Source organism: Saimiri boliviensis, chromosome 6 (assembly GCF_048565385.1).
Source record: "Saimiri boliviensis isolate mSaiBol1 chromosome 6, mSaiBol1.pri, whole genome shotgun sequence".
In the NCBI taxonomy this organism is placed as follows: Eukaryota; Metazoa; Chordata; class Mammalia; order Primates; family Cebidae; genus Saimiri; species Saimiri boliviensis.
Window position 1 is genome coordinate 60,762,022 of NC_133454.1, and position 25,438 is coordinate 60,787,459.

At 44.5% G+C, this 25,438-nt stretch overlaps 1 protein-coding gene across 3 annotated transcripts in view; it reads right to left on the reverse strand.

Moving 5' to 3' along the window:
- Nucleotides 1-486: 486 nt before the first annotated feature.
- FEZ1 (fasciculation and elongation protein zeta 1) overlaps nt 487-25,438 on the reverse strand; it is a 114,951-nt gene continuing 89,999 nt past the window's right edge. For all 3 annotated transcript variants that reach the window (XM_074400799.1, XM_003923540.4, XM_010334394.3), the window contains 7 exons: nt 18,041-18,127; nt 14,716-14,884; nt 9,841-10,112; nt 8,208-8,288; nt 6,436-6,511; nt 3,182-3,247; nt 487-844 (listed from right to left, as the gene is read on the reverse strand). In XM_074400799.1, the coding sequence (XP_074256900.1) occupies nt 828-844; nt 3,182-3,247; nt 6,436-6,511; nt 8,208-8,288; nt 9,841-10,112; nt 14,716-14,884; nt 18,041-18,127 (768 nt within the window). In that variant the 3' untranslated portion in view covers nt 487-827. The remainder of the gene's footprint in view (nt 845-3,181; nt 3,248-6,435; nt 6,512-8,207; nt 8,289-9,840; nt 10,113-14,715; nt 14,885-18,040; nt 18,128-25,438) is intronic.

The following is a 25,438-nucleotide window of genomic DNA, read 5'->3' on the forward strand; positions in this document are numbered from 1 at the left end:
GTCAAGGGCAAGAAGCAAGTTGCAGTCCCCCACACTGGGAAAGCTCAGCAGAGCTGACTCCCCGCAGGCCCTGAGCCTCCAGGTCCCCGTGGAGGGCCAGGGCAGGGTCTCCAGGGCTAGCCTGGCCATCCCACCTGGAGGCCTGCAGCTGTGTGGCTCCTCAATGAGGCCCATCTTCTATCTGCTAAGTGTACACTCCCACCCTGGTCTCACACCCCCTGTGACCAGCTCCTTTCTGCAGCCCCTAGTGCAGCTCCCTTGAATGTGGCTGAGCAGCAAAAGCAGAGGTCGTGGAGGGTCTCCTTCTGCCTAAACCATACGCAGTGCCACTGCATCCCATGAGCCCACCACGACCCTCAGCAGGGCATGCGCCCAGTCCCTAAACACAGCACTGGCTGCCACAGGCCACAGGCTGGCGTGTGAAGAACACCAAGTGTCTGGAGCAGAGAGCTAATGGACACCACACTCCAAAGCACATGAAGGATATTAATTAAATGAAAGTTTTATTTCAAAATTAGTCTTAGAGTATAAGCTGTTTTTGTGGGCTGGAGCCAGACTACATAATGAGCGGTGAAAGTGGCTGCCTTTCCCTCTCCCGACACTGGCAAGGAGGAGGCACCATCACCGGCCCTGCCCCATCATGCATCCAATGATTACTAGCACTAGAAGCCAACGGCAAAGGACCCCGCGCGCTTGCTCATGTTTAATCCAGGTTAAGCTATACACGTTTAAATACACGTCGGAGGTTACGTGGTGTCATGCAGTCCCTGTGATGGAATGACTCTTGCTCAGTGACCTCCTGCAGCAAGCTGCTCCAAAGGGCAAGGTTAGGTAGGGCAGAGCACTGGAACGAGAAGAGAGGAGGGGAGAGCGGTCAGAACACCGTTGCAGCTCGGGACCTCCCAGTCCAGGATAGCACTAGCTTAGAGCAGTCACACAAGCTCCTGAGTGGTGGACGGCCCCCCTTAAAGCCTAGAACAAAGGAGAGACGATGGCAAGTGGTTGATGGGTATAATGACTAAGCGTGTAGTCTCCAGGGCCTGAGTTCAAATCCTGGATCCGGCCATTACTAACTGCATGACCTTAGGAAAATTAACTTCACCTTTCCATGCTTGTTTCTTCATCAGTACAATAGAACGTACCTGTGCCTACCCCACGGGATTGTTGAGAGACATGTGGAAAGTGCTTAGAAAATATTGATTACTTGTGTAAATTCATTGGCATTTCAGTGGATAATGAGGGGTAAACTCTAGCCCTCAGACTGCCAAATTTATATAATCCATTTCTATCATCCTCCTTTGAGAACCTCCTTTGAGAAATATGCTGCTCTTTTAAAATCTTTGAGTCACAAATCCTTTTTACGTTTTTTGTTTTTTTTTTTGAGACAGGGGCTTGCTGTGTCATCCAGGCTGGAGTGCAGTGGTGTGATCACAGCCCACCACGGTCTCAGCCTCCTGGGTTCAAGTGATCCTCCCACCTCAGCCTCCTGAGTAGTTGGGACTACAGTCACACACCACCACACCTGGCTGACTTTTTGTTTTTTAATTGAGACAAGGTCTCACCACATTGTCCAGGCTGAACAAGTTATTTTCAGTGTTTAATTTCCTCCTGCTGAAATTTAAGATTAGTCCTTCTGATCCTTATAGAAACAATATAGCTCAGGGTTTCTTAACTATAGGTCTCACAAATATGGTCCCTTTGCAACTGTACATAGTTTTGTGTGCATGCAGGGCAAAAACTAATCAAATAATGGATCTAGGCAATGAGCAATCCTCAATGGCTATTAACATCACAAAAGGAAAGACAATCAGACAATATATGTCAACCCATGGAAGTCTGAAAACCTATAACCACCTATAATGTAGTGCTTATTAAAAAATCTGAAGCTGAATCTGATCAGGCCTCTAGTTCTATCAGTTCACAGGCAATAAAGAAGACAGGACAACATATTAAATTATACTGTGGGGATGAAATCAGCAAAAATCCACAAGGAGGAAATTCTATAGCACAAACAACCTAGTTTCTCCAACATTTGCATTTCAAGAAATGGAAGAGAGAAAGGAAAGGGAAACCTATATGTATCAAAGAGATGTAAAAAACATTACTTCTAATTGCAACATATGGATTTTCATTGGTCCCTGATTCAAACAAATAAACTGAAAAATATTTTATGGGAAAAACAGGGAAATCTGAATACTGATTGCATAGTCAGTACTAAGAAACTCTTGGCTGGGTGCAGTGGTTCATGCCTGTAATTCCAGCACTTTGGGAGGCTGAGGCTGGCGAATCACCTGAGGTCAGGAGTTCGAGACCAGCCTGCCCAACATGGTGAAATCCCATCTTTACTAAAAGTCCAAAAATTAGCCAGGCGTGGTAGTGGGCACCTGTGATCCCAGCTCCTTAGGAGGCTGAGACAGAAGAACTGCTTGAACCTGGGAGACAAAGGTTGCAGTGAGCCAAGATCATGCCGTTGCACTCCAGCCTAGGTGACAGAGCAAAACTCTGTCTCAAAAAAAAAAAAAAAAAAAAAAAGAAACTCTTAATTTTTTTTGTTGTGAAATGGTATTGTGGCTGTTTTCCTCAAGAGTTCCTATGTTTTAGAAACGCATACCGAAATAGTTATGAATGAAAATGTATGACAGAGATTTGCTTCAAAATAACAGGGGAGGGGAGAAGTTGGGTAGAGACATAAATGAAATCAGCGTGGCCGGGACTTAGTAACTGTTGATGCCAGATAATCAGTACCTGAGAGTGTATTATGCCATTCCCTCTACTCTTGGATGTGCCACCGGTTTTCATAATAAAAGGTTTAAAAGCTATGAGAAGATGTAGTTAATCATGCCTCCAGTTTCAAGTGCTTGAAAAGTATTAAATTATCATCAGGCTTCATTTTTCCCATCTAAAACTAAGTAGCCCAAACTCCGCAGAATTTTCACAAAACGTCCTTTGTTGGTTTGCTGCTCCATGGAAAGTCACTCTGGTGACTGGGGGTGATGGAATTTCCTCCTGCGGCCTCATGGCAACACCCAAAGGCAAAACCTATTACTGCAAAGCCTCACTATTGTCCCTGATTTCCCTGGCCCCTGTCTGGTCTGGTCTGGCGTGGGAGCTGGGAAGCTTCCCTAACTAGAGCAGGAGCCCCAGAGTACCCTCTCTGCTCCAGGAGAAGGGCTGCTCTTACCTTTTAAAATGTAGTCCGTTAGCAAAGTAGGCACCTTCTCATTATCCTCCTTCATGGCAAAGAGAACTAGGAAAGGAGAGAGAGAGGAGCTAAGATACCATCTGGTCATGAGGCTCACTTCTAGGGCCACATGACCCACCAGCCCAGAGTGAGAGAGGGAACCAGACATGTGATTCAAGGGAATCAGATATTTACTGATTATTGAGCAAAAGTCTAGAAGCCTCTGTCAAGGGTTAGCATTTCGGGGGCAAGGGCTAAAAACTACCTACTGGTTACCATGTTCGCTACCCGGGTGACAGGTTTAGGTTCAGTCATGTCTCAGACCTTGAGTCCAGGAGTTCAAGACCAGCCTAGGCAACATGGCAGAACCTCATTTCTAACAATTAAAAAAAAAAATAGCTGGACATGGTAGCACAGTGGCACATGCCTGTGGTCCCAACTATTTAAGAGGCATCATGTAATATATCCTGTAGCAAACCTGCTTATGTACCCCCTTATTCTAATATAAAAGTTAAACTAAATAAATAAATAAGAGAGTAAGCATTCAACATGGTGATGGAGGAGAACACAACAAAAGCGCCACCATGTGTGCCTCTAGGTAGCGGACCTTTGGTGACTTTTCTCTTTTTTTCTTTTTGAGACAGGATCTCGCCCTGTCACTCAGGACTGAAGTGCAGTGGCATGTTCTCAGCTCACTACAGCCTCCGTTGATTACCGTGCCTAGTTTCAAGGCAGGATAATGAAACTTGAATGCAAGAATTAGGAGTGAGTGTGGAAGAAAGTCCGATGGTGTCGTGAGTCAGTGGCCAGGTCCTGAAAGAGACTCAACCTGAGACCACTGAGGGGCTGCTTTGTTTCTGTTTTATTTCTTCTGTATCTTTAGACATGTATTCATCTCAACCTAGTTGGATTCTGGGAGGGGTAGGTCCTGGTTTCTCCTGTTTTTTTCTTTCTTTCTTTCTTTCTTTTTTTTTTTGAAAAGGAGTTTCACTCTTGTCACCCAGGCTGGAGTTCAATGGTGTGATCTTAGCTCACTGAAACCTCTGCCTCCCAGGTTCAAGCAATCCTCCTGCCTCAGACTCCTGAGTAGCTGGGATTACAGAAACCCGTCACCAAGCCCAGCTAATTTTTTGTAATTTTAGTAGAGATGGGTTTCACCATGTTGGCCAGGCTGGTCTTGAACTCCTGACCTCAGGCGATCCACCCACCTTGGCTTCCCAAAGTGCTGGGATTACAAGTGTGAGCCACTGCACCCAGCCTGTTTTATTTTTTTCTGCATTTTTAGACAAGCTTTCATTTCAACTTAGTTGTCTAGAATACTCTGCAACTGATCATAAGCAGACTAAATGCCATGCCACCAAGAGCACGTAAAAATACAATAATTGCACTTGCCAATATGTATCTAAAATAATCTCCAAAATCTAAAATTTACAAGGATTGTCTAGTCACAGGAGCTGGTCTTTGGCCTATGTACTTAGTTCAAAGAGAAGGAGAGAGAAGAGGCATTGTTCACAAATTCACATGAGGATCTGCCAAAACAGAGACTTCAGAACCTACAGGAGAATTGGTATTCAGAAAAGGTGGCAGTTTTTCTTCTAAAAGCAATAAAATGTTGGAACATAGTATATCCACATGATAGAAGAGACAGCCATAAAAAGAACATTAATAAAATGTTAACTAATGTGAGTAAAATCATGATACACCATTTTATAGCCAGTATGATCTCACTATATAGAAAAGATACAAAATATTATGGCTGAAAAACACCAAAATAGTAACCATAGTGGACAAGAAGTTATTTTTCTTTGTTTGCTTTTCCATATTTCCAAAGTAGTCTAAATGATGGATACACTCTAGCTATAATTTTTTAAAGGAACTTGAAAAATGTAAACAAAACCACTCAGAATTAATTAAAATGAAAGGATTTCACACTGAATTCCTGAACAGGTATCTGCAAAAAATTAATAGCTATTTCTTTTCTTGAGCTCTGATAGAATACATCTATCAACCTTCATAATTTGTCCAAATTACTTTCCAAATGTTACTTGTGTGAAAACAAAACACTTATAAATGTCAGTTCATCTCTATTTTCTCCCTTAAAAAAATTTTAGTGCCCATTTATTCAAATAAAAGAGTTTACAATGAGTTAAGAACAAGTCACTGTACTTTTAATTTTAAATTCCTGATTCTCAAGGGCACAGTGTCTATGGATGTAGGCAGCATTTCTGTTTGCCAGAACCTCCTGCTTTAGTTCTCCAAACTGATTTAAAAAAAAAAAAAAAAAACACCCAAACGTTTGATCACCTTCAGTACCAGGGCTCAGCAGGTATCCATCCTGCTCAGCTGAACAGAACCTCAACTTCCCTTCCCCTGGGGAATCCAGTAGCCCCGAACTGGCCTACTCCTTCCAGAGCAGGCTGCAGTGGGCGGGGCCTCCTTAGCTGTCACTCTCTGCAGAGCACGGTTGCCGGTTGCCAGAGAAATGGAATTTCCCTCGTGATCTTCTGGGCCTGTCACCACATCTCAGCCTAGGATTTTTCTCTTCCTAAGAGGGCCAAACTGACATGATGGCTAACGTCATGTGCCCCCCAGCCCTTTGGGGGTCATACTGTTTGATGTATATAAACAGTTATTATCTACAAAAGATTCTTTATTACACACAGTCTTCCTTCGAAACTCAAAATGTTTATTAACATTTGACAATAGAACCAAAGTGGAGGAGAGGAGGCAGTCGCTTCCTGGAAGGAAAGCTAGACTGTATTTTTTCCAGTCGGCCTTACCCCACCCAACAAGAAACCTCGCTTCTCATTGAAAATGCAGCCAGACCCACAGACCCGGCACCCTGCTTCGAGGGGCACAAGTGCCTACCAGGCAACCTCAATTTGTAGGGAGAGAGAAAACAGGGAGGCAGAGGATGCCAAGCCTTGAGATCTGCGGGGGGTGGGGGCAAAAAAGTCCCCTGCACCAGCACCCCCCACCCAACACCCCAACCTCTTTCACCAGCTCATTTCTTTTTCCCAGCAGGTCTCTTCCCTTACAGGAACCAGGGGAAAGAAAAGCCAGCTTTGGTTATCGCTGCAGAGTGTTTGAATTGTACACTGTGCCGGAGGATGTGACGCCGTCGCCTGGAGATTATTTTGGCCCATCTAAACCTGCCTTGAGGAGTCCTGGGCCTGCAGCACCGGAGATACAACATACAGACAGGAAGGGAGAAAAAAGAGCTGCTGATCTGGCTGAGAACAAGAGGAACTCACTGTTTGTCAGCATCTGCAGGTCTTCCACCGACGGAGGAGAGGCTTTCTTCTCGTAAGGGATGACTGTGTTCAGATACTGCAAGACAAACAGCAGGCAGGGGGCTTGAGACAGAAGACAAGGTTCCTCTGGGTTGAGATTTAACCTTTCTCTAAGACACACACCGCAAATCTGACCTTCTCTGAAACACTCATGGTCACTGGCGCATCACTGTTTCAGAACTTCTTCCCCATGTTTAGAGAATGTTTCTTTAAAAGTAAGACTTTCCCACATTTAGCCAGGAAAACTCTCCATCCCAACTTCTAGATTCTTCCTACACTACAAACTTTTCTGTTATTTAGGAATCCTAGGGAGCTTTTTCACCTTCAGACTGAGAGCAGAGAATATCTCCAAGGGGATTATATGTTCTTATTCTTTGCAGGGCAATTTGAGAAGGAATTATTTCTCTTTTGTCAAAAAGATAGGCAAGAAAACCTCAAGGGCGCCCAGGGTCTCCAAGGTCAGATTTGCTCCCTCTGCTGGGTATCAGGTGCTCCTACAACAAAACCAGCATCAGGGCCTATGGGATGTCAAAGGAGTTCCAAGAAGCCTGAGGTGGTGAGTGCCAGAGCTCTAGACAAAAGCTAAGAAGCTCATCTTTTTTTTTTTTTTTTTTTTTTTTTTTTTTTTTTTGAGATGGAGTCTTGCTCTGTTACCAGGCTGGAGTGAAGTGTCATGATTTCAGCTCACTCCAACCTCCACCTCCTGCCTCAGCCTCCTGAGTAGCTGGGATTACAGGCACCTGCCACCATGCCTGGCTAGTTTTTGTATTTTTAGTAGAGACAAGGTTTCATCATGTTGGGGAGGCTGGTCTTGAACTCCTGACCTCAGGTGATCCACCCGCCTCAGCCTCCAAAGTACTGGGATAACAGGTGTGACCCACCGCACCCAGCCAGAAGTTCACATTTTAGTCTCGGCTCTGCCACTGGCAGTGTGTGTGGCTTTGGAAAAATGCCTTGGATCTCGGACCCATAGTTCTCACTGCCATGAAACAAGAGGACTGGGTTAGATGCACTAAAATCTCTTTCCCTGCTGCAGTTCTAGAATTCTAGCACTTAGAATTCAGCTACAAATATGTTTAAAACATATATACTTTCATGTGCACTTATTCCATCATCTCCAACTTGTCTGTTCACATGATAGCCATGTCTATTAGATTATACACACCATGAGGGCAGGGATCAGGACTCTTCACCTTTGCACCTGAGGGCCTAACAGCAGAGCTTAGCACATAACAGGCACTTGATAAAAGTTGTGAATGCTGTCTTAATAACTGGAAATGCAAGCTACTTCACAGCGACATTACTGAGCCAACAAAAAGCCGAAGCATGGGTTACAACCAGAGCTGGCTGCTGCAGAGGCTGTCTTAGTGGGAATGGCTCGGCTGGTGATCCAGTGTGCTGGGAAGCTAATTAAACTCTAGGACAGGATCTATCATCAAATGGGCTCCCTTTTAATGCATTTCATCTTTAAAACAACTTGATGCGTAGACCTAAAAGCAGTGTTGAGTTGTAAGTCTTGTCTATGTCCTGCAACACCAGAGCTCAAAAAACAGATGCACCTTTTAAAAAGGTATTGTCTGTTCCTCCTTAAGAGGAGAAGAGAGTGTTAGGATCCCTACCCTCTTAAATAAAGGCTGGGCTAATTCTGGTGAGTCACTGTCCCCTCGCGTTGTTGGGGAGGCCGAGCTGCAGGAGTCTAGGAAGAAAGCTGGGAGCAGGGAGACTGCTCGTACCTGTTTGTCAGTTCCTGAGGAGCCAAAGGTCTGGCGGATGCCACTCTGCAGAATGTTGGAGATGCCTTCCATGCTGAAGCGCTGAGGGGAAGAGAGACACTCAAGAAGAGCAAATGCTTCCTGCTCCATCGTCACCAGACCCAGGGGCCGCTCAGCTACCAGGCTGTCCCAGACAACACCCCAGGGTTCTGTGACTAGACAGTAAGTGTAAGATGTTGGCATACAGAGACAGGCTAGAATTGAAGCCTGAACTTTGCAAGAAGAAATAGAGTCTCAAAAACTCCTATTTTACTAAGTCCCTCAGGGCTACAACACCCCTCTGCATCCCCCAGTTTTCCTCCTTTTATCCTCTATTATGCAAATAGAAAACTAAAGCAGTTTAGTAAAACTCAGATGAACCATGATGCAAAGATCTTAGGGAAACAAAATGTTCAGCTACCAGAAAAGGCCATCCTAAAGCAACTGTCCTGATATGGGAAGATATAGGTCTGTGAGAGAGCCTAGGGAAAGGCATTTTGAAAAAGCTCCTTAGATAATTCTGCTGAGCTCCCCTGATTAAGAACCACGGGTGGCTGGGCGCAGTGGCTCACACCTGTAATCCCAGCACTTTGGGAGGCCAAGTCAGACCAATCACAAGGTCAGGAGTTTAAGACCAGCCTGACCAACATGATGAAACCCCGTCTCTACTAAAAATACAAAAATTAGCTGGGCATGGTGGTAGGCGCCTGTAATCCCAGCTACTCAGGAGGCTGAGGCAGGAGGGGAATTGCTGGAACATGGGAGGTGGAGGTTGCAGTGAGCCAAGATGGTGCCACTGCACTCCAGCCTGAACAACAGAGCAAGATTCCACCTCAAAAAAAAAAAAAAAGAAAAAAGAAAAAGAAAATGAAAACGAACCATGGGTTTGGAGCTGTGGCCAGGTGTGGTGGCTCATGCCCTTAATCCCAGCACTTTAGGAGGCCAAGATGGGCAGATCAACTGAGGTCAGGAGTTCAAGACCAGCCTGGCCAACATGGTGAAACCCCATCTCTACTAAAAATACAAAAATTATCTGGGTGTGGTACTGTGAACCTGTAGTCCCAGCTACTATGGAAGCTGAGACAAGAGAATTGCTTGAACCCAGGAGGTGGAGGTTGCAGTGAGCTAAGATTGTGCCACTGCATTCCAGCCTTGGCAAAAAAGCGAGACTCTGTCTCAGAGAAAAAAAACAATGAGGTGTCTGATCGTTTTCAATCACTGAAACACCCTAGCACACCCTAAAGAGACCAGTCAGAGCTAGAACCTGGGACATGAGGAGGGATTTGGATCCAGAGTCCTGAGGCCCATCTCAGGACTCCCAACACGAAATGCCCTCACCCCACTGTCTCTAAGGTCTTGCCTACAGAAAACACATGCCAAATTCAATTATTTCCCAATGTTTGCACACCGATCCCCAGGGTTACACATGAGGCCTTTGGGGGAGTGGAGGAGACAGGTGATATCGTCCCCCTTTCTGACCCCCGTCTGTCACAGTGCGCTGCTCACCACCACTGCTCAGTAAACGTGGTTGAGTCCCCTGCAGGGTTGGTAGGGCACTGAAACAGACAGGGTTCGAGGTTGGAGGCACCCAGTCTTCCGCTTGTCGTTCACATACCTTGAGAGGCATCTGGTTTCCCTTCTCTATCCGGCTGCTCTGCAGGCTCAGCCCTTTCTCTTTCCGCCTCTTTTTCATCAGTTCTCGCTGCTCCTTCTGCTTGTTCTGAACCTCAATAAGCACCGTGATAAAGGAGTTCTTCACTTCCTTCTCAAACTCCAGCTCATCCCGACGAGCCAGCTGCTGCACTAGCTCCTCCGAGAAGTCGCGGATGGCACCCTCCACCTGGTCCAGCAGCTCAGTTAGCTCAGACCCAGACATGTGCCTCAGACCTGCAGGGGAAGACCGACCCGCAGATAACACCTGCATCCACACCAGAGCATGCTGGAGAGGCTCCTGGGGCCACCACCACTCGAGATGGGACTGCCCTTCGGAGGAGACCCCTTCCAACTCCTTAAAGGTCCAAGAAAGACTTTCACAATTTAGGGGCATGCCGGGAAGGAAGGGGCCTGTGTACTGACTGCAGAAGAGAACACCTCTCTCAGGAATCAAAGGAGGAAGAAGAAACGGCCCATAAGGAAGTCTGTGGATTCTGTCCACAAAAAAGGGAATGGACAGACAGAATGTTTGTTCCTTCTGTTTTCCATCTGTCTCCATAAGATTCTTTGTGTGAAATGCATCAAGAAATGAGGATACAAAAGTGATGGGAGGGAGGTTTTTGTCATCCATCTGAAGAGCAATAGAGACATGGGGCTTATTCCCAAGAACTGATCAAGATATACCTATGGCACACACACACAAAAAGCCGACCATCTGAGCCCTTCTTTACATCTCTGGTCACGGCGCAAGTATTCAGAAATATGTGAAACCTGGAAGACTGGCAGCATACATGAAAAAATGAAGCCTCGCTCGTCAGCATGCAGCAGTCGGCTACTTTCAGAGAAAAGAAAAGGGAACATGAGATTATGGGAAATAGATACCTTTAACTTTTAAAAGTCCCCTAAGACTTCTTCATTTAAAATAGATTTGGGTATTTTATTCCAAATTTTTCTGTTTACATATTATACATTTTCATAGTTGAGATTATACTCGTATACAGGTCTAAACTATGCTTTAAAACTTTATACACTTTAGGCTGGGGACCATGGCTCACACCTGTAATCCCAGCACTTTCAGAGGCTAAGATGGGTGGATCACTTGAGGTCAGGATTCGAAACAAGCCTGACCAGCATGGTAAAACCCTGTCTCTACTAAAAATACAAAATTAGCCAGGTGTGGTGATGCATGCCTATAATTCCAGCAATTCGGGAGGCTGAGGCAGGAGAATCACTTGAACCTGGGAGGCACAGGTTGCAGTGAACCAAGATTGCACCATTGCACTCTAGCCTAGGCAACAAGAGAGAAACTGTCTTAAAATAAAATAAAATAAAAATAGACATTATACATTTTAAGCATTTTCTGATTAAAAATTCTTTTAAACATTAAAAAATATATATTAGGCACAGCTGCAGTGGCTCACACCTGTAATCCCAGCACTGAGGCAGGTGGATCTCTTGAGGCCAGGAGTTCGAGACCAGCCTGGCCAACATGATGACACTCCGTCTTCACTTAAAAAAAAAAAAAGTAATAATCAACATTGGAAAATACAATACATTTGGGAAATGGCTTTTAAAGTGTGTCTCCATCTAATGGTATCTTTTTGAGGGGGGAGGAAGAATTAATTGATTGATTGATTTTTTATTTTTTATTTTTGTGGGTGCACAGTAGGTGGATGTGTTTATGGGCACACAAGATGTTTTGATACAGACATGCAATGCGTAATAATCACATCATGGAGAATGGGGTATCCACTCCCTCAGACATGTATCCTTTGTGTTACAAACAATCCAGATACTCTTTTAGTTATTTTTAAATGTACAATGTCTAATGGTATCCTTCACTTCCACCTCAGAATCCATTTTCCTCTTCCTCTTTGTTTCTGCTTTGCCTGGATATCTGCTGACTTGGTTGGCAGATATTCTTATTCTGCTCTTTGGAGTTGTCCTCTCCCCCTTCTGTTTTTTTTGCCATTTCACTCTGCATTTCAGCTGTTTTCACAAGTCTTTTGCTGAACGCGTCTATGTTTGGGACCTTTGTGCGGCTGAGAAAGGCCTGACTGAAGCAGTTGGGAATGCAGAGAGGCAGCCAAGTCCAGTTCAGCACCAAGCAGACTCTGCGGCCACCTCCTGCCTGCCGCTGCTATTCAGAGCCAAAGTCTCACCTGCGGGACGCAGGTCTTCAGATGTTTTTGACCACTTCTAGCCCGTGGTTGACCTTTGAACCCTGACCAACCCACCTTCTCTCTCCATTGTTTTTAAGTTCCCACCTCCCAGGGGTGGATCTACTCCGGGGATGGGGCCCCTCCTGCAGCGCCGGCATCAGTACCCACGGGCTGATGAATTTTTTTGCATTTGCTCTTGTACTTTTTCATTTCATGCTTCATCCAGCCCTTTCTTGTGCACAATAATAATTACTATAAACCTGTGTCAGATAGTTAATATGATACACGGATTAAGAGGATGGCCCCTCGAGTTAACCTACCTGGCTTCAAATGTTGGCTTCACCCCTTATGACTTGAGCATGGTCTAAGGGCAAATACTAATTTTAAATGTGAGGCTTGATTCTTCTTGTTGAAAATAAGGGAAGAGACTTTTCCTCTCCCCCACCTCCCTTTTCTTTCAGAATTTCTTCTACCTGTCCTTTTCAATCTCTCAAAAAAGGTATGTTACATTTATTTTAAATTATTGCCATGGCTAAAGTAAGCCTCTTGCCCTTCTTATAATTCAGGAAGGTTTCTTCAAGGGCCTGTGGGTCACTGCTTTGAAATATAATCATCAGGCTGGGCTCAGTAGCTCACACTTATAATCCCAGCACTTTGGCAGGTCAAGGCAGGAGGATCACCAGGTGGAGAGTTTGAGACCAGCCTGGCCAACATGGTGAAAACCCGTCTTTACTAAGAATACAAAAATTAGCTGGGCATAGTGCTGCATGCCTGCAATCCCAGCTACTCGGGAGGCTGAGGCAGGAGAATTTCTTGAAACCAGGAGGCAGAGGTTGCAGTCAACTGAATTGGCACCACTGCACTCCAGCCTGAGCAACAGAACAAGACTCCGTCTCAAAAGAAAAGAAGAGAAAAGAAAGAAAGAAAGAAATATAATCATCAAAGAAGATAATGCCCGATCTCTCACTGTTCTGAGCAGAGGAGCCTAACTCCCTTCTGACTCCAAATTGCAAAACCTACTCAATGTAATGAGTTCCATTTATCCACTTAGCTACACAAGAGTGAGACTGCTTTCTGTCTTTGCAGTCTTTTTAAAGAGTTGTCTGTGATGCGGCTCCCATCTGGTTTAACACTCATTCAATAATAAGACAGTTTTCTAGGCCCGGCATGGTGGTTCATGCCTGTAATCCCGGCACTTCGGGGGGAGGCAGAGGTGGGTGGATCATCTGAGGTCAGGAGTTTGAGACCAATGTGGCCAACATAGAGAAACCCTGTCTCTATTAAAAATACCAAAAATTAGCTGGGAGTGGTGCCATGTGCCTGTAATCCCAGCTACTCGGGAGGCTGAGGCAGGAGAATCGCATGAACCCAGGAGGCGGAGTCTGCAGTGAGCCAAGATCATGCTACTGCACTCCAGCCTGAGCGACAGAACAAGACTCTGTCTCTAAAAAATAAAAATAAATAAAAATAGTAATAAAACAGTTTTTTTTTTTTCGTCATCTGTCTTTGTGGAGAGGTTTTCTGGACAGGAAGGAGATCTCATTTCTTTTTTTTTTTTTTTTTTTTTTTTTTGAGACGGAGTTTCGCTCTTGTTACCCAGGCTGGAGTGCAATGGCGCGATCTCGGCTCACCGCAACCTCCGCCTCCTGGGCTCAGGCAATTCTCCTGCCTCAGCCTCCTGAGTAGCTGGGATTACAGGCACGCACCACCATGCCCAGCTAATTTTTTGTATTTTTAGTAGAGACGGGGTTTCACCATGTTGACCCGGATGGTCTCGATCTCTCGACCTCGTGATCCACCCACCTTGGCCTCCCAAAGTGCCGGGATTACAGGCTTGAGCCACCGCGCCCGGCCCGATCTCATTTCTAATATTCCCCTAACAGTGGCCTTGAACAAGCCATGCAACCTCCGAAAGACTCAATTAGCTTGATCCTAATGGGGTTAGTGTAAAGATGAAATGAGATTAGCTAGAGAAAGCCTTAGAATAAGGCCAGGTGCAGTAGCTCACACTTGTAATCCCAGCACTTTGGGAGGCTAAGGCAAGCAGATCATTTGAGGCCAGGAGTTCAAGACCAGCCTGGCGAACATGGTGAAACCTCGTCTCTACTAAAAATACAATTAGCAGGGCATGATGCCACGTGCCTGCAGTCCAAGCTACTCAGGAGTCAGGCTTGAGAATCACTTCTCAACCTGGGAGGTGGAGGTTGCAGTGAGCCAAGACCATGCCACTACGCTCCAGCCTGGGCAACAGAAAGAGATTGTCTTAAAGGAAAAAAAACAGTCTTAGAATAAGGTCTGGCACATAGAAAACACTTTAAAAATATGAGCTCTTATTATTACCTTTTTTTTTTCATTGATTTTATGGTAGCATCATTCATTGCTTTTACATTGTAGTTCAGATTTCTTCTCCTTATTCTGCCTTAGTCTTGCTCTTTGGTTAGTTTTAACATTTAAATTTTGCTTGACTACCTTATTTTTTTCTCAAAAATGCAAACTTCTCCAAGCAGAAAGATAACGATGCCAAGTAAGAAAGGTATTGCTGACTGCCTAGATATGCAAGACTCTGCTCTGGGGCAGTGGTCAGTGTTCTATTAGCCATGTAGAAGCACACAGCCCAGAGCCTGGCCCAGAGCAGGTGCTTCCTCCTCCGCCAGCCCAGCGCCCAGGGCCCTCACCTTCATAGGACCAGTTGTTGTTGAAGGTCTGCGTCAAGGCCTGCATCTCCTGCAGGAGGACCGAGTCGGCCTGGGAGGAGGTTTCTCCCCCATCCTCTTCTTCCAGGACCTCCTCTTCTTCCTCGGGGTCTGGGGAGTTCTGCATCATTTCCTCAATCTCCTCAATTACCTGACGAAGGTACACAAGAGAGTGCTAACTCTGTTCTCTGCTAGAGGGGCATTCTGGCTTGAATTTTGATCAGTTAAGAATATTTCTAGCCGGGCACGGTGGCTCAAGCCTGTAATCCCAGCACTTTGGGAGGCTGAGGTGGGTGGATCACGAGGTCAAGAGATCGAGACCATCCTGGTCAACATGGTGAAACCCCGTCTCTACTAAAAATACAAAAAATTAGCTGGGCATGGTGGTGCGTGCCTGTAATCCCAGCTACTCAGGAGGCTGAGGCAGGAGAATTGCCTGAACCCAGGAGGCAGAGGTTGCAGTGAGCCGAGATCGCGCCATTGCACCCCAGCCTGGGTAACAAGAGCGAAACTCCGTCTCAAAAAAAAAAAAAAAAAAAAAAAAAAGAATATTTCTAATTAGCTATCTGAAAACTTCTAAAGCAATATTGCTTTTAAATAAATACTGAATAATAGAAATAGTTCTAACTAAAGACTTGCATATACTCTCTCTTTAATGTAAAGCACTCATTAATGTAAAACCTCTTCCAAGAGCTCCATTTAGATAAATGATTGATTGGAAATAAACTACTCTTTCAGGAAGCAAGGCAGAGCTGCCTGGAAGGGAACATTTACTTCAATTTGCTGAGCTCTTTATTTCTAAGTGGGAAAATATTTTATTCACCCAACTTTAACACAAAACCCAGTCCACTAATTGTCCTAATACATATGACCAGAAAAAACAGCATGCTCCTAGAACAACACAAAATGGGGAGGAAAACAGCCATTTCTCCAGAATTCACCTAGACAGGAACCGAAGCTGCCCAGCATCAAGTGAAAATAGAGATAATAAAATAATAGAAGGACAGGTGGAGTCTAGAAAGCAGCAAATAGAAAAGAACCCCAGCTCTAATCTAGACCATTGACAGGAGCCAGCTCCCAGAAGTGGAGGGAAAATTAGATATCTGCCAAAAGGAATAAAAGTGAATTACCAGCTGGGCATGGTGGCTCATGCCTGTAATCCCACCACTTTGGGAGGCCAAGGCAAGTGGATCACTTGAGCTCAGGAGTTCAAGACCAACCTGAGCAACATGGCGAGAACCCTGCCGGGGTCAGTCAAAAATTGGCCAGTCATGGTGATGTGTGTCTGTAGTCCCAGCTATCTGGGAGGCTGAGGTAGGAGGATGGCTTAAGCCCAGGAGGTGGAGGTTGCAATGAACTGAGATTGGGCCACTGGACTCCAGCCTGAGCAACAGAGCCAGATCCTGTCTCAAAAAAAAAAAAAAAAAAGGTGAATTACTTTGTACATTAATTATTTATAAATAAAGAAGATTGCTGCTGAAAGCAGGTCTTTAGATGAGTTTGGTCACAACCTTAACCTTTGCCTGTCCTCTGCAGATGGACTAAATCCCCAAGGCCAGCACTGTAGTCTTTGAGGTGGGTTTTTACACAATGGGCTGGACCAAAGGTAAGGGGCTTTAGGGTCTCCTTCTTTAGAAAAATTTCTGTTCTTATTCCCAAACCTTTTCGTCTCTACTCACCAACTTAGGAGATACCTGGTCTTTGACTACTGGAAGTCATTTTACAGAATACAACCAAACGACACAAACCCCCGTGACGATCTTATGGCTGAATCTCCCTTTCTCTAAGAGTGGTTATAATTGAGTTCATATCATTGAATTGTAGTTCCTTCTACCATTCACAAGAATAGCCATTAGCCCCTATTTTTTACAATCTGGTTCTCTTCAGTCTCCTAATCCTCACCTGTTTCAATTCCCACCTTTTTTTTTTTTTTTTTTTTTAATCACAGATAGGAAAAAGCACTTCTGCTGCTAAAAAAGCACTTTCTGGCACTGAAGGCTCCCAGTGGAGCTTTGCAGAACGCCTTTGTGGAAACTTGTGTAGCGTTTAGCGCAAAATAAGCACCCATAAAGATTTGTTGACTAAAATACTGAATAAGGAATCCAGAAACAGAACATTATCCTCCCTAAGTAATAAATCATTAAAGTTATGATGATCTCAATTGAATGGGAAACACTCTATCTTTTTCCATAAAGTCTAAGTGGCTCTAAGACTCCTTTTCGAAGGCTCAAATTTTTGAGTGTTCTATGAAATGGAAGAAAATATTCATCACACAAAAGCCTCATCTGCCGCTTCTCTTTTTGAAAAAACAGGTATTTGGGACCCTTGTTTATACATCTTGACTCCAAGTTCAACGAATTACAATAAGAAGGTTTAGCAGTAATCAAAGCTACTAAACACTACTTCCATCTCTGGCTACTATCAGAGACTGACCCCAACAATCCCGAGTGTCATGAATGATGTTCATGTTCACTGCAGGTGGTTAACCTGAGTCAGAAAGAGAAATGAAATCCCTTATCAAAAATACTCTGAGTTAGTTGGACAGGCTCATGCCTATAACCCCACCATTTGGGAGGCCAAGGCAGGTGGATCACTTGAGTTCAGGAGTTTGAGGCCAGCCTGGGCAGCATGGTGAAACCTCATCTCCCCTAAAAATACAAAGAATTAGCTGGGCATGGTGGTGCACGCCTGTAGTCCCAGCTACGTAGGGGCCTGAGGTGGGAGGAGCTTGAGCCAGGAAGGTTGAGGCTGCAGTCAGCCGTGATTGTGCCACTGCCCTCCAGCCTGGCTGACAGAGTGAGACCCTGTCTCAAAATGAAAAAAAAAAAAGAAGAAGAAGAAAAAAAAGCCAGGCACGGTGGCTCATACCTGTAATCCCAGCACTTTGGGAGGCTGAGGCAGATGGATCACTTGAAGTTAGGAGTTCAAGACCAGCCTGGCCAACATGGTGAAACCACATCTCTACCAAAAAATTTTTATTTTAAATTAGCCCGGCATGGTGGTGCGTGCCTGTAGTTCCAGCTACTTATGAGGCTGAGGTATGAGAATCACTTGAAACCAGGAGGCGAAGGTCACAGTGAGCCAAGATCATGCCACTGCACTCCAGCTTGTGCAACAGAGCAAGACTCTGTATCAAAAAATATATATAAAGAAAAAAAGAAAAATATATGCTGTGAGTCATCAGCAAAGGCACCACATGACCACATATCTTTCTTCTTCCTTAAATGGGTGTCAAAAGTATATTCTCCAAAACTTTTTCTCCATCAAAAGAATAAAAGCTTCCAATAACTTAGAGAGATACTCATACCTGATCTGCTGTGAGCAGAGGCTCCTCGTTGATACCAGAATCATTTTCACTCTTCTCATTGAACTCTTCCTCTTCTTTCTCATGGATCTGGAGAGGAGGAGGGGAGATGGAATTCTGGATGATGATCAGCAGAAGGGGGATTGTCTCGAGTCTCGAGAATGGATGATACTGACCGGGAGGCCACTCCAGCCAGCTGCTGTCTAAACAGTAGAGCTGAAGAGGTGTCCAGAGTTTCCTCCAATTCCAAACATATCCCTGCCCTATCACTGAATCCAGCATGCCAGAAATCCAGCATGCAGCACTGGATCCAGCTTGGGAGGAAAAGATAATACGGGAGTGGCCAGCACCATTCTGACCCAAAGGGAACAACACCATTCTTTAACCCACAGACAGGTCATCCTGGGGTGAACAAAGGCACCTTCTTCTCCAGGTAAGTGATACCGCAACAAAGGTGTCCCGATTTTGTCAAGGAGTTCCAACCTGGGGGTTTGTTTCCAGATTTTGTCTTCCTAGGCATTTTAAGAAACAGGTTGGTCTAGTTCAAAGAATGATGATTTCCAGAATTTGATGAAATGTCATCCTGTTACTGGAATCCAGGCATGATGTCATAGCTGATGGTAGATGTAAGAAGTCTACATGGGACATGCCACTGAATAAACTGACCACATGAACTAGACAACAACAAAAATATGAAAGAGAAACCCATTTATCTCATTTGCCCTGTGTCTCTATAATTCCATAATCTCCAGTAAGATTCTGAACGTTCATAACCATCAAGATTCTAGATGTTTAAATCTAACAAGATAATCAAAACATATCTGGCTTAACTGACCATATCCCAAACTGTCATAGCCTGGCATTTACAGTCCAGTCCTGCACAAAAATTGATCACTAAACACTTAACAAGCTGTATGTCTAGAAGTCTGATTTGAATGTCATCCAAGGGGGGAGGCAGGAGGTGTCTCTAGGAAATCTCTCTGCTGAGTCACCTCTCATCCAGGAATGAATCCTCCTTGCGCTTTAGTAGCTGGCACACTGATTGGCTCTTCCCTGGGGCTTGTATTCTGCCTCTTCTAATGGGAGACAGCCCAGCTCCCATCCAAGTAATCAGAACAGAGGTAGAGTATCCTCAGAAACTTCTCCCATCTTCTGTGTGCTCTGCCTTGGCAGACACCCCTAACAGAGCACATCATCTTCTATCTCCATTTGTTTAAAACCAGGACTATGTCACTAAAAAATAAAATAAAATAAGCAAATATATCTTAAATGCCATCCGCACTCAACCTGGATATGAGGCAGGACATGAAGGTAATGGAATCATCTGAGGGACCTGTGTGCCAGATGGTGACATCTATTTCTGCTGTCAAACCCATATGCTTCTCTCTCTGCCAAGTCCCCCACCTGCGGTAGCCTCATGGTTTCCACTGCTCCTCACTATGCAGAACAAAACTCCTGGAGCTACACTTTGTTCACAACTACACTCATGTGGAAGAAATTTCTTCAGGCCAGAGAGTCTTGCGGTAGAAGCTAGCCCAAAATTAGAAGAATAAAGATACATTTTTACCTCCAGACAAAAAGTAAGGGAGAAAAAGGCAGACATTTATCAATATGTACCCAGCCCAAGTTAGTGTGAGCCCAAGTTAGGCTCATCTGGGAAACGGGGTTATTTTTTTATAAGCATCCAACAGCAACTGTTAGTTATAACCAGAATTTGGCAGGGGGTAGGGAGTGGTGGGCACTAAGTCTGTAAAAAATGGAATGTTTATATCTTCTGAAATGTGGCTGATTTTCCCTGACTGTTAATGTTGCTTCTTTCAACTATGCCGTCTCCTCCCTCCCTGAGGTCCTCACTCCTGGGGAGTTCCAGGAGGAAGGCAGGGAGGACGCTTCTAGGGATAGAGCCTTCTGGCTGCTCAGATGCTAACGAGCCTGGGCTGTAGCTCGAATGATGAACTACTAGAGCTTCTCTCCCCTCCCCTTCTCAGGCACAAAGCCTCCAGGTCTGAACTGTCAGGCTCGGGAAAACAGAGATGAGAAAATCAATTATAAGCTTCTGAAAGGTACTGTGAGTTCCCACTCTTATGGGAACCATACTCATCCCTTACTTTCTTATTTTTCAGAAGTCTGCCACTAAAAAATAAAATAAAAGGAGAGGCATACACAAAATACTGCCAAGAAAATCCTGGCTCCTTCCTTCTATGTGCGAATTACCCCCTCTTCCTTGGGCTTCCTCACCTCCATCGTGCCCCCAGCCTCTTCTCCCTCTCCAGTGTTTGATTCTGATCCTCTTATCCTTCACACCCTCCCTGGGTCTGGTTCTCACATTTTCTGTCCATCCCGCCAGACTTTGTTCCAACAACATCCATCACTTCCCCACAAGCCCGAGCCTCTTTACAGGCACTGTTCACAGACTCCTCCCTCCCGTCTTTGACCAGGACAGTATCTTGTGCAGAAGGTGGAGAGCTGGAGGGAGAAAGAAAGGTTTTGAAAAATGACAGCTCTTATGTATATGAATACTCTTCATCCTAGCATAAGACATAGATATAGAATGTGGTAGAGAGTTCCTTTAGTCCCCTGTGTGGCAGTGGGGAAGCTCCATGTCAAAACCAACTTCAGGCCAGGTCATTTGGGGCTGAGTTTCTTTGTCAGATAAAACTGCTAGTTGTTACTAGGTGTGGTGGCTCACGCCTATAATCCCAGCACTTTGGGAGGCCAAGATTAGAGGATCGTTTGAGTCCAGGAGTTCAGGACCAACCTGGGCAACATGGCGAGACTCCATCTTTACAAAAAATAGAAAAATTAGCCAGGTATGTTGGCACAGCTGCAGTCCCAACTACTCAGGAGGCTGAGGTGGAGGATCAAGTGAGCTGTGGAGATGAAGCCTGCAGGGAGCCGTGATTGCGCTACTGCCCTCCAGCCTGGCCAGTGAACTAAGATCCTGCCTAAAGAAACAAAAACAAAAAACTGAACTCTGCTCTTCCAAGAAAAGTCATTCTTCCAAATGACTAATTCCCAGAATTGAGAAGAGTAGGATCCAGAAAGGGGTCTGGCTGTACCATTCAACAAGCTGTTTCTTCCTCCTGCTTTTGGTAAGACTGCATCGCTAGGACTATAACATGAAAGCTTAAAACCTGAAAAGAAATGCAGAGAAACTTCCCTGAGGCCTGTGACATTGCTAAATCTTCCTGCACAAGAAGGTATTCTGAATGTTGATTACAATTATGTGGAGTTCTTGATTCCAGTAATGACTATGAACCAGTGTATTTTATTAAAGTGCTTCAAATGACCCCATTCATAGAAAAGGTAATAATTTTTACAGCATATTTAGCCCTTTGCATAACATTGTACTCCCCTTACCACCACTGTTTGACATGAGTGGCTGCCCCCCGACAAAAATCAAGAGAACAAAGATTCATTTTTACCTTCAGACAAAAAGTAGAAGAAATAAATTCATCACAACTATGTCTCCTTTTTTTTAGACACAGAGTCTCACTCTGTCACACAAGCTGGAGTGCAGTGGCACAATCATGGCTAACTGTAGCCTCCAACTCCTTGGCTCGAGTGATCCTCCTGCCTCAGCCTCCCAAGTAGCTGGGACTACAGGCAGGCACCACCACAACCCGGTTAAGTTTTTTTGTTTGTTTGTTTGCTTTTAACTTTTTTAGAGATGGGCATCTCACTGTGTTGCCCAGACTGGTCTCAAACTCCTGGCCTCAAGCAATTCTCCCGCCTCAGGCTCCCGAGTGGGATTACAGGTGTGAGCCACTATGCCTGGTAACTATGTCCCTTTTATGCTTGTGAATAATCAGGAAACATCCACATGAATTAAGTCAATGGCTGTGCATTCCCACAAGGATATGCACCAGGGCATGCAGCCAACATGTGTTTGTTGAAAGAATTAATGAACAATTGAAAAAGAGAGGACTGAGAGCTATCACCTTCTAGATTCAGTCCACCTCCACAGGTAACTCAGCTCTTCAGTTACCTAGAAAAGAGGAAGACATGACTGGATATGGTGGCTCATGCCTGTAATTCCACCACTTTGGAAGGCCAAGGTGGGAGGGTCACTTGAGACCAGCCTGGGCAACATAGTGAAACTCTGTCTCTACAAAAAAATGAACAAAATTAGCCAGGCATGGTGGTGCACACCTGTGGTCCCAACTATGCAGGAGACTGAGGTGGGAGGATCGTTTGAGCCAAGGAGGTGGAGGCTGCAGTGAGCCATGACTGTGCCACTGTACTCTAGCCTGGGTGACATAGTGAGACCCTGTCTCAAAAATATGAGAGACATAATTCACTGTCCTGGGCTTCCAATTTCCTCTTATCCAGACAACCACTGTCTGCTATTAAATAAAGGTTACAAGGTAAAAGGAGACTGTGTTTTACATCACAGGAACAGAATAGACTGATTAATTGAAAGGCCCAATAAAAGTGGTAAATTGTGAAAAAAATATTAAGACTCATACACACATATTAACTCAAGCAAATTATTTTGACCTAAAAATGTAACTGTACATTTATTTATTTACCAAGTTCCTAGTGCAGGACCAAGCTTACAATGGGACTCTAAGCAGAGTTCCACAGTCTCTCTTTGCATCATCTGCATTACAACATTTTTTTTTTAGACAGAGTCTCACAATGTCACCCAGGCTGGAGTGCAACGACATGACCAAAGCCCACTGCAGCCTCCACTTCCTGTGCTCAGGCAATTCTGCTACCTCAGCCTCCCAAGGTACACACCACCACTCATGGAAAACTTTTTCATTTTTTTATAAAGAGTGACTCTCAATACTCCCTCTTTACCTTTACCCAGGCTGGCTTCTAACTCTTGGGCTCAAGTAATCTTCCTCCTTCAGTCTCCTAAAGTGCTGTGATTACAGGAGTGAGCCACCACGCCCAGCCCGTAACAGAATTTTTAAAATGATTTTCTGTTTCCATTTATTCACGGTAGATGGTGCGTACACAGGAGATTGGGCACACATTTATTAGCCTTTCCTCCTCAAACCCTACTAAAATGAGAGTCAAGGGATCAAGAAAGAATATCCCAAAAGGGACAAAGTGAATGGGAGAAAAGACAATAGCAAGACACATGCCGGAGAACAGACGCTGGCCCAGCAGGCTTGGCAGGGTTAAACTTGGTGAGGGGAGGCTGCCCAAGGTAAACGGGGGCACACTGCAGTCACTGAATGGCTTAGGGGTCTGCAATGGTGGGCCTACATAAAGGAGGATTTTCTGGGATTCTTCATCAAGAATCATGAGACCCAAGTGCCTTCTTCCTTCCCAGGTAGAAAGGCAACTGCCATCTTCTCAGTCTCAAAAGGACTGGAGACTTCACTCTGAGCAGGCTGAACTGGAGGCTCTGGACTCAGAGCACCAGGCCACCTGAAAGTGAGGGTGAGGATTCTTACCAAAAACAGAGAGAGGACACAAGATTCTACAGACCAACTCACCAGAGAGACCCCCAGCCTCTTTCCCTGATTAGGCTCCAAGGACACTGGCAGCTGGTCTATTCTGTCCGTCAAGCCATTGGAGGACACCTCTCTGTGGATACTCTAAGTCTACAAATACATGTCAACTGTTGAGATCTCCAAACAAGACACACAGGTCCTTACTGAGCATGTGATCCAGCAGGAAACAAGCCTTCTAGGGCCTCATTTTTTTAAAGAGTTTCGCTCTGTCACCTAGGCTGAAGGGCAGTGGCTAGATCTCAGCTTACTGCAACCTCTGCCTCCTGGCTCTAGCAATCCTCCTATCTCAGCCTCCTAAATAGTTGGGACTACAGTCACATGCCACCATGCCCAGCTAATTTTTGTATATTTTTTGTAGAGATGGGAAACTTGCCATGTTTCCTAGACTGGTCTCGAACTCCTGAGCTCAAGCAATCCACCTGCCTCAGCCTCCTAAAGTGTTGAGATTACAGGCATGAGCCACCACGAGCCACTTTTTTTTTTTTAATTCATATTTTTTGAGAGGGAGCTTGCTCTGTCCCCCAGGCTGGTGTGCAATGGTGTAATCATAGCTCATTGCAGCCTCAAACTCCTAAGCTCAAGCAATTCTCTAGCCTCAGCCTCCCATGTAGCTGGGACTACAGGTGCATGCCACCAAGCTCAGCTAATGTTTTCTTTTACTTTTTGTAGACACGGAGTCTCACTATGTTGGCCAGTCTGGTCTTAAAAATCCTGAGCACAAGTGAGCCTCCTGCCTCAGCCTCCCAAGTAGTTGGGACTACAAGTGCACTCTACCATTCCCGGCTACTTTTTGCATTTTTCTTTCCTTTGGCCGAGTTGTAGAGATGGAGCTGGTCTCAAACTCCTGGGCTCAAGGGATCCTCCTGCCTTGTCCTCCCAAAGTGCTGGGATTATAGGTGTGAGCCACCATGCCGGGCCATAGTACCTTACTTTTAAATATGAAAAGATGCTCAAGAATTGCCAGACATTTGAGAATAATCCCCAACATGAAAGATGAAAATCTATAGAGGAAGGAAATCAAAAGCAACAATGAAAGCAGAAGAAACCTCTTCTAAGAAACTGTTATTCCTGCCTTCAGAAGGATAACAGAACACCTTGCTTCCTCCAAATGTGTCTTATTTATCAGAATTAATTTAAAACCTACAAAGATATACACTTACCAGAAAAGAAAACACACACACAAATTTTGTAAAAACTGGAAAGGGCTCTTAAAAATTAAAGGCATGATAGAAAATCTAGACTTTTCCATAGAGCTTAAAGCTGAGAAAGTCCCCTGGAGAGTGAAACAAAATAAGCAGATAGCACATGGGTAGGAGAAATTATTCAGAAGATTAGCTTCAGAAGTCCAATACTTGAATGAAATGAATTCTAGAAGACAAAAACAGAAGAAATGGCCCCTTTCAGCCATGACAGAGTGACTAGTATTGTATTTACCCCTCCTACCATAAACAACCACAAATCTGGACAAAATCTATGAGCCAATTGTTTTCAGGCACTGGACACAGGCAGTGCAAGGCTGTGATCCTTGAAAGAAGGAAAAACATGAAATAAATAAATGAAAGCCAAAGGAATCTGTCACCTGTGGCTCTACACTACAAGAAATGCTATAAAAAGTATTTTGGGTTGAAAGAAAATCATGGAAAATCAGAATCTTCAGGAAAAAATAAGGAACACCAGAAATGATAACTATGTAGGTAAATATTTTTAAAGTATCTTTTTTTCTTCTCTTGATTTTTGTAAAAGACAACTAACTGTCTAAAGCAAAAATAATAACTTGTGTTGTGGAGTGAATAATGTAAACTGAAATAAAATATATGACAATTATAGCACAAAAGATGGAAGGAATAGACCTTACACTGTTCAAGTGTTTTACATTTTGTGTAAAGTGACACAATATAATTCTAAATGGACTTTGATAATTTAATGTATA